The sequence below is a fragment of the Euwallacea similis genome, chromosome 31, assembly GCF_039881205.1.
Source record: "Euwallacea similis isolate ESF13 chromosome 31, ESF131.1, whole genome shotgun sequence".
Lineage (NCBI taxonomy): Eukaryota > Metazoa > Arthropoda > Insecta > Coleoptera > Curculionidae > Euwallacea > Euwallacea similis.
The window spans coordinates 474,539-487,883 of record NC_089639.1 but is presented as its reverse complement, the minus strand read 5'-3'; the positions used below and the strand labels follow the sequence as shown (position 1 = coordinate 487,883).

At 33.4% G+C, this 13,345-nt stretch overlaps 2 protein-coding genes across 3 annotated transcripts in view; one reads left to right on the top strand and one right to left on the bottom strand.

Annotated features, from left to right (window-relative positions):
* Positions 1–534: 534 nt before the first annotated feature.
* Cog2 (conserved oligomeric Golgi complex subunit 2) lies at positions 535–7,793 on the top strand. 2 transcript variants are annotated; one of them, XM_066403825.1, is made up of 5 exons: positions 535–663; positions 737–964; positions 4,129–5,621; positions 7,384–7,570; positions 7,660–7,793. In XM_066403825.1, the coding sequence occupies exons 1-5, from the start codon at positions 619–621 to the stop codon at positions 7,735–7,737; spliced, it is 2,031 nt and encodes a 676-aa protein (XP_066259922.1). In that variant the 5' UTR covers positions 535–618; the 3' UTR covers positions 7,738–7,793. The 2 variants fall into 2 exon arrangements, with proteins under 2 accessions (XP_066259922.1, XP_066259923.1); XM_066403826.1 differs by having other exon boundaries at positions 543–663; positions 742–964.
* A 140-nt stretch (positions 7,794–7,933) lies between these two features.
* Positions 7,934–13,345, bottom strand: part of unc79 (UNC-79 domain-containing protein) — a 29,148-nt gene continuing 23,736 nt past the window's right edge. Inside the window, exons 26-38 of the mRNA XM_066403794.1 lie at positions 11,628–11,903; positions 11,361–11,564; positions 10,974–11,300; positions 10,775–10,915; positions 10,451–10,649; positions 10,238–10,392; positions 9,830–10,176; positions 9,261–9,488; positions 9,046–9,210; positions 8,815–8,987; positions 8,374–8,758; positions 8,192–8,314; positions 7,934–8,131 (exon numbers count right to left, since the gene is read on the bottom strand). Of these exons, the coding sequence (XP_066259891.1) occupies positions 7,934–8,131; positions 8,192–8,314; positions 8,374–8,758; positions 8,815–8,987; positions 9,046–9,210; positions 9,261–9,488; positions 9,830–10,176; positions 10,238–10,392; positions 10,451–10,649; positions 10,775–10,915; positions 10,974–11,300; positions 11,361–11,564; positions 11,628–11,903 (2,921 nt within the window). The remainder of the gene's footprint in view (positions 8,132–8,191; positions 8,315–8,373; positions 8,759–8,814; positions 8,988–9,045; positions 9,211–9,260; positions 9,489–9,829; positions 10,177–10,237; positions 10,393–10,450; positions 10,650–10,774; positions 10,916–10,973; positions 11,301–11,360; positions 11,565–11,627; positions 11,904–13,345) is intronic.

Sequence of the window (13,345 nt, the reverse complement as noted above, 5' to 3'; positions counted from 1 at the left end):
CCTAATGAAGCGTTATTGAAATATGGTTTATATGTGGAACCTCACTATTTTTCAATGTACTATCACCTCCTGAAATATATTGAAAAACTTATGGGACACCCTGTATATTACCGAAAGCATAAGAGACGCACCACTACATACCCGCGTAAAATGTACGCATTTTGGGCGTAGATGTGGAACACAATAATGTTGGTACTCTAGAGTTAAATGAAAACACTCTAAATATGTTCGTATTAGTGGCAAACCGCTGGAGTTTGCTCTCTTTTTTCTTAATATGCCTTTGAAATTGTATATAAATACATAAGAAGTACATTCATCAATAACTTCTCAGTCACTTACATTATGCAAATTTTACAAAATAACGGGTGCATGTGACGGAGCTATATGGTCTCTACTCCTATGAAAAGTTTCGGCAATGTGCGACTGTGATAGACATATAATCTGATTAAATCCTATCATGTATTCATCCGTCTCATTCTTTCCTCGGGCATGTACTCATGTCTTATGTCATGTCATTTTATTTGTCATTTTTCATTTTATTAAAATTTTTAATAATCTCAATATTTACGAGTGTTTTGGGGTTGGGTTTGTTGGGATGTGTTATTATTTCCCTTCATCATGAATTCCTTGGAGATGAGTGCATGGAAAAAATATTTCTTTAAGGTGTTAACTTCAAATACGCCTAATAACCTGTCTATTAAACATTAATTTTTTTTATTCGTGTTCCACTTTTTAGGACAGTTTTAGCGTCGATGGCTGTCTCACGGAGAATACCAAAAAAACCGACTTAGAAACATTAAGAACAGATTTAAAGTCCTTTGGAACGGAACTCCAACTACAGATGTCAGAGATTTTAAAAAATGAAACTGAATCTATTGTGAACTTAGCTGAATATTTAACAAATTTAAATTTAAAAATTGATAACTTGGCCGCTCCAATTGATCAGCTTCAGGAAGAAACCCATGTAAGCAAAAGTAAACTTTCCATTTTCGTATTTATTTCGTTTTTTTATTATGTTTTTGGAGAAATCTTAAGAACTAACCCATATAGCATTCATTTTTACAATTTGAAAATTCGCTTTGCTTAATGACATTTGTTAATTGCTCACCAATTGCTTGAAACTCTCAGTGTATTGTTCATTTATTGTGCTTCCAAGTGCTTTGCATCAAATCGATTTGTTCAAGCTATAAAAAGCCAGCAAACTTCACTTGTGAAAATTGACAAGATGATATAGCCAAAAATTGAAATGTCATGTGAAATAAGCAAAATATTTTCTATTAAAACTTGAATTTGTTTGGAGTAAAGATGGATTTATAAAGAGTTTATAAACTTTATGTTGAATTTGGTTTTGGTGTCAGCTCTCAGCATCGGCGTTGTATTGTGGAACGCAATGTGACAGCCCAATTTATATTCTTGATGTTAAATTTGGGTATTGTGTTGTGGATTAATTTTGATTATTCATCTGTGAGGTCGTGACGTCCTTGGGTTTAACTCAATTAATATTGATATCTCCTTTTCTTTTAACAAGAAATTTAGATCTTGCTAGGTGACTAATTGAATAGTCACAAAAATATCCCCCTCATTTCATGTCTTAACATCTCTATAAAAATTAAAACAACAAACTCTTGCCATGATTTTACTGGACAATGAAGTTATGCTGACTATAAGAAACAACCTCAAAAGGATAAAATAATTTATCTTTGGGGGTATCTAAGTAGTAGTTCAGTCACAGCTTTACATCAAGCATCACATACAATAAGGGTAATAAAATTTATTGTTATTTAACTTTCAGTGTTAGAGTCAATATCAAATTTGAATCCAATATTTAGATTATAAATCCTGCTGAAACAGTTAATCTCATAAGTAAATTTTACCCAAATGGATAATTTTGAAAGCCTCTAAAGGTTTCTGAAGTAATCAAAAACTATTTCCATTTTTAATTCAAGTTGGTCTGTATATACAGAATTGTCTGAAGTACTGTGCAATTTCAACAAAAGGTAGACTGCACTTGCTAACATTGTAATATAGAACTTAAATTGGTAATCTTTAAAAGATGCTGCCATTCTGCAAAATCCTAATCTTTTCTCTTTCTCATCATTGTTTTGAATGACAAGAATTTTTTCTTAACTTTATTACATGCTAAAAAGTTGGTTACTTACTACTAAAATGCTTTAGGAGAATCATTATTAATATTTGTTTTTATTTCCTGTAAAAACTTAATTTCACAGTAAAACTTTTAATGGCAGAACAATTTGAAACCGTCCTTTTAATAAATGCCTGTTCCTAGAGTTTGATAATAATATGAGCAATGTTTAAGTTCAGTGAGTTGTTTTAGTGGTATTCACCTCAAATTTGAACTAAATTGGAGTTTTAGCAAATAAAACATCATGCAGGTCTTAAAAAGGCTTCAGTCGATATTTGCGGCCTTTATAGTGCTCTTTTATAAGGTCTTAAGTGGTACAGCGTAGCAGTAAAAGCCATTTTAAAACACGTTCTAAGCATCTTATATGCATCTATATACTTTTAAAATTTTAAACTCTCAAAGATGAACATATATAAAGAGAATAAAAACATTTGTAAACTTTAACACGTTAAACGGTACAGCGATCAATTGGACTACATAAACTATAGTAGAATGAGTGGTTCTGCCTTTTGGTAATGTAATGAATGAGCGGTTTATTGTTTTTGTACTCAGAAATTACGAAATTTTGATGAAAATTTTGTTTGTCAAGCTAATGTACAAACATTAAATATTTATAACAATTTAGTTGTTATAGGCAGCAAAAACAATCTAATTAGAAATGAGAGTTTCCCTTTATACTTTTTAAAACGCGTAACCATCTTCAATTCTTTAGTTTTATCAAACAAAATTAATTGCATATGATAAATGGGCCAATGTCCAGTGTCAGCTTCAAATTGTTAAACGGCTTCGGCCTAACGTTGAACACGCTCCAGGAAGGCCATGGCGGTACCACGAACCGCTATTTTAATGTTTTTAAAATTTGCTGCAGATTTTTTACTTGATCGTGAATAAATGAACTTTTACTAATTATATAATAATAATAATAAAATCTTTTAAACTGAAAAAATATTTTGGTTCAGTGTGATATTTTCACCAGTCATCATGGCGCTTGATGTATTAACACCCTGACATCGGTAATAAGACGTTTTTTGAATATAAGTTATATAGGAATCTTGTGTTATTTTTCGATGTAGAATATGTGCTTAAAGCATGGTCGTTCACAGTATGTATTCATGCAAAAAATTGAGTTATTCTAAAATGTCAATTAGTTCATACCATTTACCATTTTAAAACAATAAGGATACCTATCTATTCCTTTTAAATAAATAAAAAAATTAGTGGTTTAAATAAATAAAAGGGATTATTGATAAAAATAATTGATTTTTCATTGTAAAATACTAATCAATGTCAACTTAATGTAACTCAAGCACATATTATTCAAAAATTATTTTAAAATGTGATAGGTATAATAAGTATAGAAAGTCTGTACAACTCAGTTGATTACATTTACTCTCATCTTTAATTCATCAGTTGTTACTTTTAACAATTAATGTTAAATACAAAAGTTGTTATACACAATCTAAAGTTACCTATTGCAAGATGAATTTATTAACATATCAGATATTTCAGATGACACTTATATACATATAATAGAATTTGAAATAAATATCCCATATTATTTAATTTTTTCTTTCTGCTGAAAATTCTTAATATATTTTGGGTATAGTGTGTCTAAAATAGGTTCTACATGTATGAGGATTTTAATATGAGCCATATTGAGTTGGTTAAATAGTGGAAGTTTTAAAGAATTTTATGAGAAAGCTAAATGTGGTTTAAAAATTGCTTTATATTTTACCATTTGTTGTAACTTGATGTCATGAGTTCTTATAAATCACAACACATAATGTATAACGAAAAACTCACCTTGCAATAGCTTGAGGTTGCATATGATAAATTTTGTATTTAATATCCTTTAATAGTCAATAATTGATGAAATAAGGATGGCCGACATGTAACTAATCATCCTGTACAATTAAATAATTATTGTTTTTGTTTTATAATTTCTTTCGTGTCCTTCAAGTTCAGCTGATATAAATATTTTTTAGGTTTTATGTGATCTTGTGCAGGCAACTGAGTCTAGATATGCAAAAACGTTACTTCATGTTAAAAATAACAATTTAAAACAAAACCATACGAATTTGAAATTAGATATAATTAATACTTCACAGTATGTAACAACAATGATGGACACCATAGAATTAAATTGGTTAAAAAACTCTCTGACGTTAGAACGAGTGACTAATAAATACACATTCCAAAAAATATGTCTAGAAGAGTTAAATATCACAACACTTGAAACTGAAAGAATTCTTGCTGTGATTGAATCTAATATAATTCGTAAGGTAAATGACTGTTTTCTATACGCCTTGGACACCAAGGACACTGATATATTGAGCAGATGTCTAAGAATGTATATAGAAATGGAAAAACAGGTTGATGCTCATGATATTTTTCGAATACACAAATTAAAACCAGTGCTTGGAGAAATTATATGTGAAGCATACTTAGAGAAATGTGATCAGGATTTAAACAGAGTTTATTTGAAGGTTAAAGAAATTCTCGATACCACTGTAGATTTTCTCAGTGAATTAGTCCATGAGAATTCAATTCTAAACTGTTTCAACTTCGTCTTAGGATCATTTTGGAAGGAGTTTGATAGACAATCTCGGGAAAACCTGCCTCACATTACAGCTCCTGGAAATCCCGACCTTTTTCAAAAAAGATTTAAGAGCACATATAGCCTATTAAGATATATAGCAGTTAAAGCGGGAGACGAAAAGCTAATAAAAAAAAACAAGGAATTTCAAGACCACTTGAAACGATTTAATCTCGCAGTATATTTTGAAATCAAGTTCCAACAGATTTCAGGAAAATTTGAAAGTGAAATAATAGATTTAACCCTAGACAATATTTCAACAGCAACGAATACACAAGGATTTAATTTGAAACCTTCTGCAGTGTTATATCAGGCATTACAAAGTTGTTTCGACAAAGACGTTTATATTGACCAATTAGCCGATCAGTTTATTAAGCTGGCGATGATGTTACTCTCTAGATACTTAAGAACTATGGAAAACCTATTGAAAGATGTATCTTCTTCAACCAATCTCGATAAAGATGAAATTGATCTATTTTTCTTTAACGTTATAACAGATTTCAGTATAGTGAAATCACTCGTAGCACCAAATTGCGAAAATGGGGCTCAAATGGAAAACACCATTTTTGCTATAATTGAGTCGGATATGAGGACGGAAATGCAGAATGTGTTTGATGTAAATGAGGAAATAATTTCCAGTAGTCACAAAGCTTTCTCAGACTATTTTGCTACTTCGAAGATTACCGAATGCATATCACAACTTCAAAATGTTACAGCTATACCTAGGCTATATAGAAGAACGAATAGACATCCCCCAAAAGAAGCAAGTTCCTATGTTGTAGAAGCAGTTAAACCTATTACAGTATTAATAGATAAATTCGGGTCCAATTTACATCAAATCGCCGAGACCATGGAGATTGTCATCACTGAAATTACTGGCCGGTAAGTTACCCCTGTACAATTCACAGGGTCGTTTGAGCTTGACGTCCCACCCATTTTATGCGAAGTCGGTTGGGTATAGCAAAAATATCTTCTATCGCATTAAATAAGAGATAGTAAGGTAAAATAAATGCATTTTTTCTTTACAGAACTTTGAACTTCGATAAATTTTGAATAAGTTTTCGATAAAACGTTTTTTGATATCTTTACCACTGTAAAAGACACAAGAGAATAAAATATTTTAACATATCCGTCTTGTCATACCGTGGATGAATATAATCTTTCAATTAAATTTAGAAACTATGACTGAATATTATTCACATTTGTCATGATTTGATAAAATATGAAATTAACTTAATGTCAATTAAGTTAATTTATTTAATATAAGTTAATGTCATAATTCATGTTTGTTCTACCGAATTGTATTTAATGACAATACTCATCAACTGCATTTTAAGACGATTATATATGATACCCTTAAAATAAATCTGATCTAAAAAAATTATCAAGATGCAGGGAAAAATTAAACTACGGGCACGTGATCGTTTGATTGAGGATCGTAAGAGAATCCGAACCTCATCGTCCTTCTATCAAGTATCAAATTAATGATTGAAACCTACTACCACCTATAATATTGAATGCTGAAAGAACTCAGAATTACAGATACAAACTAGCCATGGCTTGTTGAAGGAAAATTGAAAAACTGACTTTAGCCGCAACAGTTTCTTTAGTTGCTAAACCTTAAGCAATAAACGCTCAAAAACATCTTGATTTGGAAACAACACCTAAAAATACTAAAGTTAAGGTTCAACATTTTAGGGAAAACTTAATTGTAAGGACTTTAAATTACCGCTAAGGGAATGTATGAGACTTTAAAAATAACCCAAAGAATAGTTTGACTTGGTTAGGATAGCGAATAGTTTAGTTGATGTAGTTTCATTTTAAAAGTTTTGGCAGGTATTAGAAGACTATATTTTTTTTCCAATTTGAATAATTTTCTAAATAAACAGGCAACGTTGCAATTTAATGTAAAACTAATAGCTCTACTATACAAAGTGTTTCATAACTGGATGTTATTATTCAAGGGTGTAAATCAGTCAAAGCAAAAAAAGTTTATTTCCGTAAACGTATATCGGTAAATGCTTCGTTGTCTAATTACAGGGGGTTTAAGTTTCAAAAAGTGTTTTGCTTTTACTTAATTTACTTCCACAATCAAATGTATAACCAAGTTGCCGTATAAATGGTGATGAACTGTTAAAACGAAAACAAATTCATAATATAGTTATTTCAAAGGAGTTTTTCGGATCTTAGTCGAATACGTGTATCGTTTATTTAACGATTTTGGATTGCTCGAGAGCGGTAACTGGGAACACGTTACATGTCTCTAGAAAATATGGCGCTGGCGTCACGACGCTGAGCGTGACTTTCTAGATTTAAATTTATAGAGTACTTTATACGCTTTTACTTAATGTTGTAAATAATATCTTTGCTGTAACGTTCAATTGGTCGTCTAAAATGGGCGGGGCCTCAAACTTGAACGATCGTATACATTAATCTTTAACAAGTTATTTTAAAGAAAATCCTCGAATCTTTTTTTACAAGAATAAATGGTCTTAATTTAGCGTTTGTATGTCAGATTAGTACATTATTTTTTTGAACCTGACTAAATGTTGTTTTTTTGGATTGAACTATATTTGTGCACTGTCCCTAAGAAGTTATATTAACATCAAATCTAATTTTTTTAATATTTATTCGTTTTTTACAGATATTCATCTCTAGTTGAAGAAGTGCTCAGGTCTGTGTGCAAAACTGAGGAGTCGTTAAGACGGTTGAAAAACAGAACTTTAAATTTGAGCGGAGAGTCACTGTCATCAGATTCAAACAATACCATGTCTGACGAAACAAAAATTAAGGAGCAAATCAAATTTGACGTTTGCTATTTCTGCGAAAAGGTACTGTGAATATGTACTTTGATAATAGTACCTACATACGTATATGCATACAAGCATATTGGTATTCTAATAAATAAATATTTTTTCAGCTGATCCCTTTAGCGCCAAAATCAGCAAAGATCAAGATGGATTTATTAAAAAATGAAGTGGATAAGTTAATTAAGTAGCAAACGATGCGATATTTCCTTTATTATACACGTTGCCTTAATGCCGTAAGTAAAAACATTGGTTTTATTTACACTTAACAGTGTAGGTACTTTAAATAAACCGTATTACAAAAACGTTATACGTGATTGGCTATCTGGTCGAGTGTTAAATCACATTCCCTAGATTAAATGATATCTGTTTATACGCTCAAATATTCTACAATGAATAGAACTGAGTTGCCGTAGACGACTGCAGTTCGATTTGTCCCATTTTAAATTGTAGTCGTTGAAGCCACTTTAGTAACATGGGATTATTTAAGTGGCTTACTTTTTCTTTTTTCTTTGGGAAGTCTTGATGTACGGTCGGCGAGATATTCCTACAATTTTGCAATCTTACTTGTATATGCCCGGGCAACTAAAAATGTATAAAATGTTATGTGAGCTTCGTTATTCTAAACCAACCTATCGACCTTACCTGAATTTGATTCGACGATAATACTGGGGTCCAAAGAGGCAACAATTTGGCCACGAAAGTAGATTTGCACTCGATTAGTGCTTCCAGCATGCTCAAAAAATGTAAACTAACGATTTCGCTGAGCTGAAACGAATGGCATCGGTTTAAAGTCGGACCATAATATCCTTCGAAATAATATGTACCATTTTAGAGTGTTGTACTAGATTAAGAATGGCAGGTGTTACTTTTCCCCAAAAGTCGAACAAAATATTCATCGTAACGTTGTAAGTTTCGGTTATAGGAAGGTGATGACTTAGACTTTGCTCTAAATATACGGTCCAGAGTTGGCATAAAATAAACGTATGAAAAAGAGAAGACATGTGTAGCACACTCGTTTTTGATTGGTCCGCGAATCCTGACATGATAACCTGAATGTTATCAGCAATCTGACAAGAGGCCTCTTGCGGAATTGGTTGGCATACTGTTGTCGTCGTCGTAAATCCTTGTAGTGCTGTATGAATAAGGGATCCTAAGAGCAACCAAGACAGAAGTCTTATGTGACTTATACACTCTATGAACTCTCGAGGACTAAAAGAAATTTTTTTTTAGTTCTTTAGCATTTTTTGGAAATGTATATTGCAGACCTTTGCTGAGTAACTGACGTGTTATACAACCACGGAAAATATCTACTGACTGCCCTGTTATCTCGACCATTTCCTTTTGTTATTTCTAATGCCAAATACTGGGCAATGCTGCATTTTATTATGCCTCCTAATGTGTCGTCGTTCAAGCCCACTCCGATTCCTTTGCAGTAGCTCTAAAACAAGAAACCATTTGCTTGCGGTTGTCTGGACGCCTATTAAAATCATCCATACCTTCATTTTTGATATCGCGTGAAAATCCGATAGAAATTCGAGAATATCGACAAGGTTCAGTTTCATACATTCGGAGATGCCGATATTGCAGGTTGAATTGGCCTCGAACGAATGCAGAGTTCTGTCTTTGATTACAACGTTCGATGGTATGTGTCCGCCGACGTCCTGTAAATCGTATTATTTTTAGGTGAACCAACGTCGGATACACAAGTCACCTGAAGGATTAAGTTTATTAGCATCAGCAAATTGGAGTCCGGGATTACGGTTTTAAATTTTAAAACTTGCACCAACTCGATAACGGCCATCCTACTGAAAATTAGTTTATCCCTCTCTTTGGTGAATGCTTTGTTGCAGAGGTAGCATATTTCCACCAAAAGATTGTATTGTAAAACGTGTGTCTGGATAGCGTAGCTTAAGACTTTTGAAAAAGGTTCCAATATCCCCTAAAAGGATAAATTCCTTTAGGTGAGGCTAGTGTCGCTATTAATGCATCTTAAAATCGATATTATTCTCGATTGTTATCAACTTCGGGGAGGTTAACCCCTATTATTTTACGCTTATTTAATTTTCTTTTTTGTTTTTTTCATCCTAATTTTTAAGATACATTTTCAAATCATAAACAATGTCTTTTAACTCATCCAAAATATTAAAATATGGTAATTCACGTAAGCACTGTATGAATATACATAGAAAATGAACAGAAGGCGTTTACCAGCTTCTAATTAAAGGCAAAATTCCTATAGCAGACATAAAATTTCTAACACACCATACTCACTGATCATACCTTAAATTGAGTTATTACGGGTAATTTGAACACGGCAACCATAATATTGAGTAGCGGAGTAACGTCGTCAAAAATATTTAGTAAAAAAATAAGTTTGCGGTAAATTATTTCCAACTGCTGCAATACCGTACTCCACATGGCCATCGAGGGACCAGTTGCATTTTCAAGAGGAAGACAATTCAAGTAGGCTGACATATTGGCAAGAATCGTCGGCATATTTTCAGTTGGTAAATTTTTTCTGGAATTAAGAGTTTCGAGAAGAAGCTGTAGAGGCGCTACTGGACTCAATTCATTGAAGTCCACCAATGCTTGAATGACGCTTTTAAAGAAGTGGAGCCGCACATCGTCTGGAGACAAAAAAAAATCACTGCCTCCTTAATTGGAAAGACTTCCGAGGGAATAACTAACCGGACGTTTTTGTTTGAAACATCTGCAGGAAAATGCCATTGGGAGCTAGTTGATGTAGGACGCATCTTAGAAACTGATGGGCGACACTGACTGCGCCTCCTGGTAGATGTATGTTGCTTTCGTATTGCCAAGGATATGAGGCGTTAGTAGCTATCCTAAAACAAGTGATGTTAAATTTCCTATGAAAAATATAATTTTTAGATTGGGATTAACTTAGACACGACGCTTAGAATATCCGGCAAAAGGGGGGCGGCAAGACCGGGCTCACGATGAATGAACGTTCCCAATGCCACAACGCATAGGCCTATCTCTTCGTCGCTGTATGTCTCCCTTATGGTACCGCATTCTGAGCACCTCTCTTTGACATATTCCTCGCCTGTTCGCGATCCGTTATGCCTTATATCGTAGATTGCTAGAATCAGTATCATATGCTTTTTAGGTAAAGACGACTAAACACTGCATAATTCGTAAAATTTTAAATATGTGAAGTTTGATTAAAGGGGTTCGGAAATTTGCTCGGTGGTTTAAGAAGCTTACATTCAACTTTAGGTGATGAGGTTTGAGAATGTGTCAACCATCCTCCTGGATGTTTCGGCTTGTGGCTTTCGTGATGCTGTGCGTTCAAGGGCGCAGCTATAGGTTTCCGCATCCTCTGCCTATGATTCACTATGGTCTCCCCTGAAATAATCTAATACCTTAAGGCGAACTTAAACTGTAACGAACCCACAGCGCTTACGCGTTTGTCCGTCAATTTTCAGAGATTTCAAATAGCTCTCCAAACCGTTACCATTATCATCTGAGTCGTACAAATTTGGAGGACTTTCGAGAGCTACTTGCTTAATTAGTTTTCTAGGACTGTGCATCTGTGAGGTACCAGGAATTTCAGGCTTCTTTTCTTGGGGATTGACGTTTTTCATCATTTTATTATTCAAATTAAGAACTTGTCGCACTTTTTCGACCAACTGTGTGATATCTTTTGTGTGTTGCCCTATAGGCAGTAACCTTTCTTGAGTCGGCAGTTGTAAATGCGACTCCGGCGGAGAAAAAACATCATCTATCAAATCTAAACATTTTACAATGAATTACCATTTGCAAAACACTGCTCTCAAAAGCGATTTATTACCAAGTGATTTTATCGGTCCAATGGGTAACAGTCGTTCGACAGTTGGTGTCGGTAGATTATCATTCTTATCATAATCGGACACTGGGGTAGCTGATACTGGTGTTATAATCGGTTCTATCACTTTTTTTTGTCGTCCTACGGATCTGCATAATTGATTGGTATCTATTTGCCTCGGAATCGATTTCACCGTGAGTACGTTTGAGCCTAATATATCAGAATGAAAAAATATGACGCTGTTGATTTATTCAAACCAAGTGCAACACTTACCGTTGGTTAAGCTAATCGATGCTCCGCTAGAGGTCGTTTTGAGCTTTGTGTGATTCTTGTTGAAATCCATTTTTGATTTTGAAACTTCTTGAATTTCATTTTCGCAGGGACGAATTGACTCGTCCTCACTACCGATTATCCACACTGGCCTGGTCTTTGAGTTGAAATTTCTTTTTATTTCCACTAAACTAGAGAAGCTATTATTTGGAGAGCGATTGAGCGAAACTTTTTCGCTTACGTTCTTACATATTCCAGGGCCGGAATGTTCGCTCAAAGCTACAATTAATATACATATAGGCTTAGGATGTGGCAAATTTTATGTTAATGTATAGGTAATGGGTAATTCTTAATTTAATTTACATGTTTAAACACAACTAGCACACGACAATAATTGACCATACTTATTGAAAAATTGTTATTGAAATTATGTTATTAAAGTGACATGTGAATTTTTCAAGTCCTAAATGTGTTTGCAGGTTTCTCTGCATAATACAATGTGTTCATTTGAAAACTTACCACTTCAAATGTCGTAAAAACTGAATATGAAAGTACTGAGCAAGGTAGTTTTCCAGGTTGCCAGGAGAAGCATTTTTGACATAGTCTGCGCAAACCTAAATGTTACCCCTTGCCACTTCACTACCCCTACTTGAAAATATTTAATGGTACCCCCTTCGAGTTGTACCTCATATTAGTGGTAATTAAAAGTAAAAAATATTGGTGCTTTAAGAAACTCGATTTGTTAAAGCGTTTTTGAAAAATCAAGGAAAAACTGATACCACAATTTCAAATACATGCAATCAATTTTTAAACATTTAGATTTTTCAGCATTCTTTTCTATTCAACAAGTAAATAAATAAATGTTTTTCATCAGATGGGACTAATTTCATTTATTATTTGTCAAATGGTGTGCCATAGTCTAACATTAACATCTCGATTAACATGATATATTCTGTTGAAGAAAGAGTGGAAGTTGTTTTAATGCATGGTACAAATAACCAATCCCCTTGGCAGACTGCTAGAGTTTTCAACGAGGAATATTCTCTCAAAAATATTTCTCATGTCTACGTGAAGCAACTTCTACAAAAATTTACGACAGGTTCAGTAGCCAATTTAAAACGAAATCAAACCAAAGTATTGAATGAGGCTGCCATAATTGAAGTGTTGGGGCAATTTGTGGCCGAACCAACATCAATTCGAAAAGTATCTCGTCAAACTGGAATTTCAATTGGTTCTATTGCAAAAGTGACAAAAACATACAAGTTCTACCCGTACAAAATGCAACTTCATTAGGCACTGATTGAGGATGATGTCAATCGCAGAATTGAGTTTGGTAAAAGAATGACAGTACTGATTACCATTTTCGTGAATCTTGTTAAAATATCTATTTTCCCGATGAGTGCACATGTTATTTAAATGGTTTTGTTACCAAGCAGAATTCTCGTTATTTGTGCAACGAAAATTCCGTTGTTTTTCGGAAAGGTTATATTCAGTGACTTTAAAAAATTAATGTATGGGCTGGAATATTGGGAGATGCTGTAATTGGACTATTATTCATCGATGGTAACTTTGATAGTGAAGTATACCTTAATATATTACAAGAGTCAATTGGCCATCTTGTAACAGAGGCCTTAGCAATGCAAGTAGATCATAATGACGATCATCTACTGAACGAAAATATTTTTCACTTTCAATAAGACGGGGCACCGCCACGTATGTCA

Bases quoted from the DNA above. Each gene is read 5' to 3' on its own strand.
- Cog2 (XM_066403825.1), top strand. From the start codon at position 619: ATGAATTCCTTGGAGATGAGTGCATGGAAAAAATATTTCTTTAAG. The intron at 664-736 runs GTGTTAACTTCA...TCCACTTTTTAG, and splicing joins GGAAAAAATATTTCTTTAAG to GACAGTTTTAGCGTCGATGG. The intron at 7,571-7,659 runs GTACTGTGAATA...ATATTTTTTCAG, and splicing joins TTTGCTATTTCTGCGAAAAG to CTGATCCCTTTAGCGCCAAA.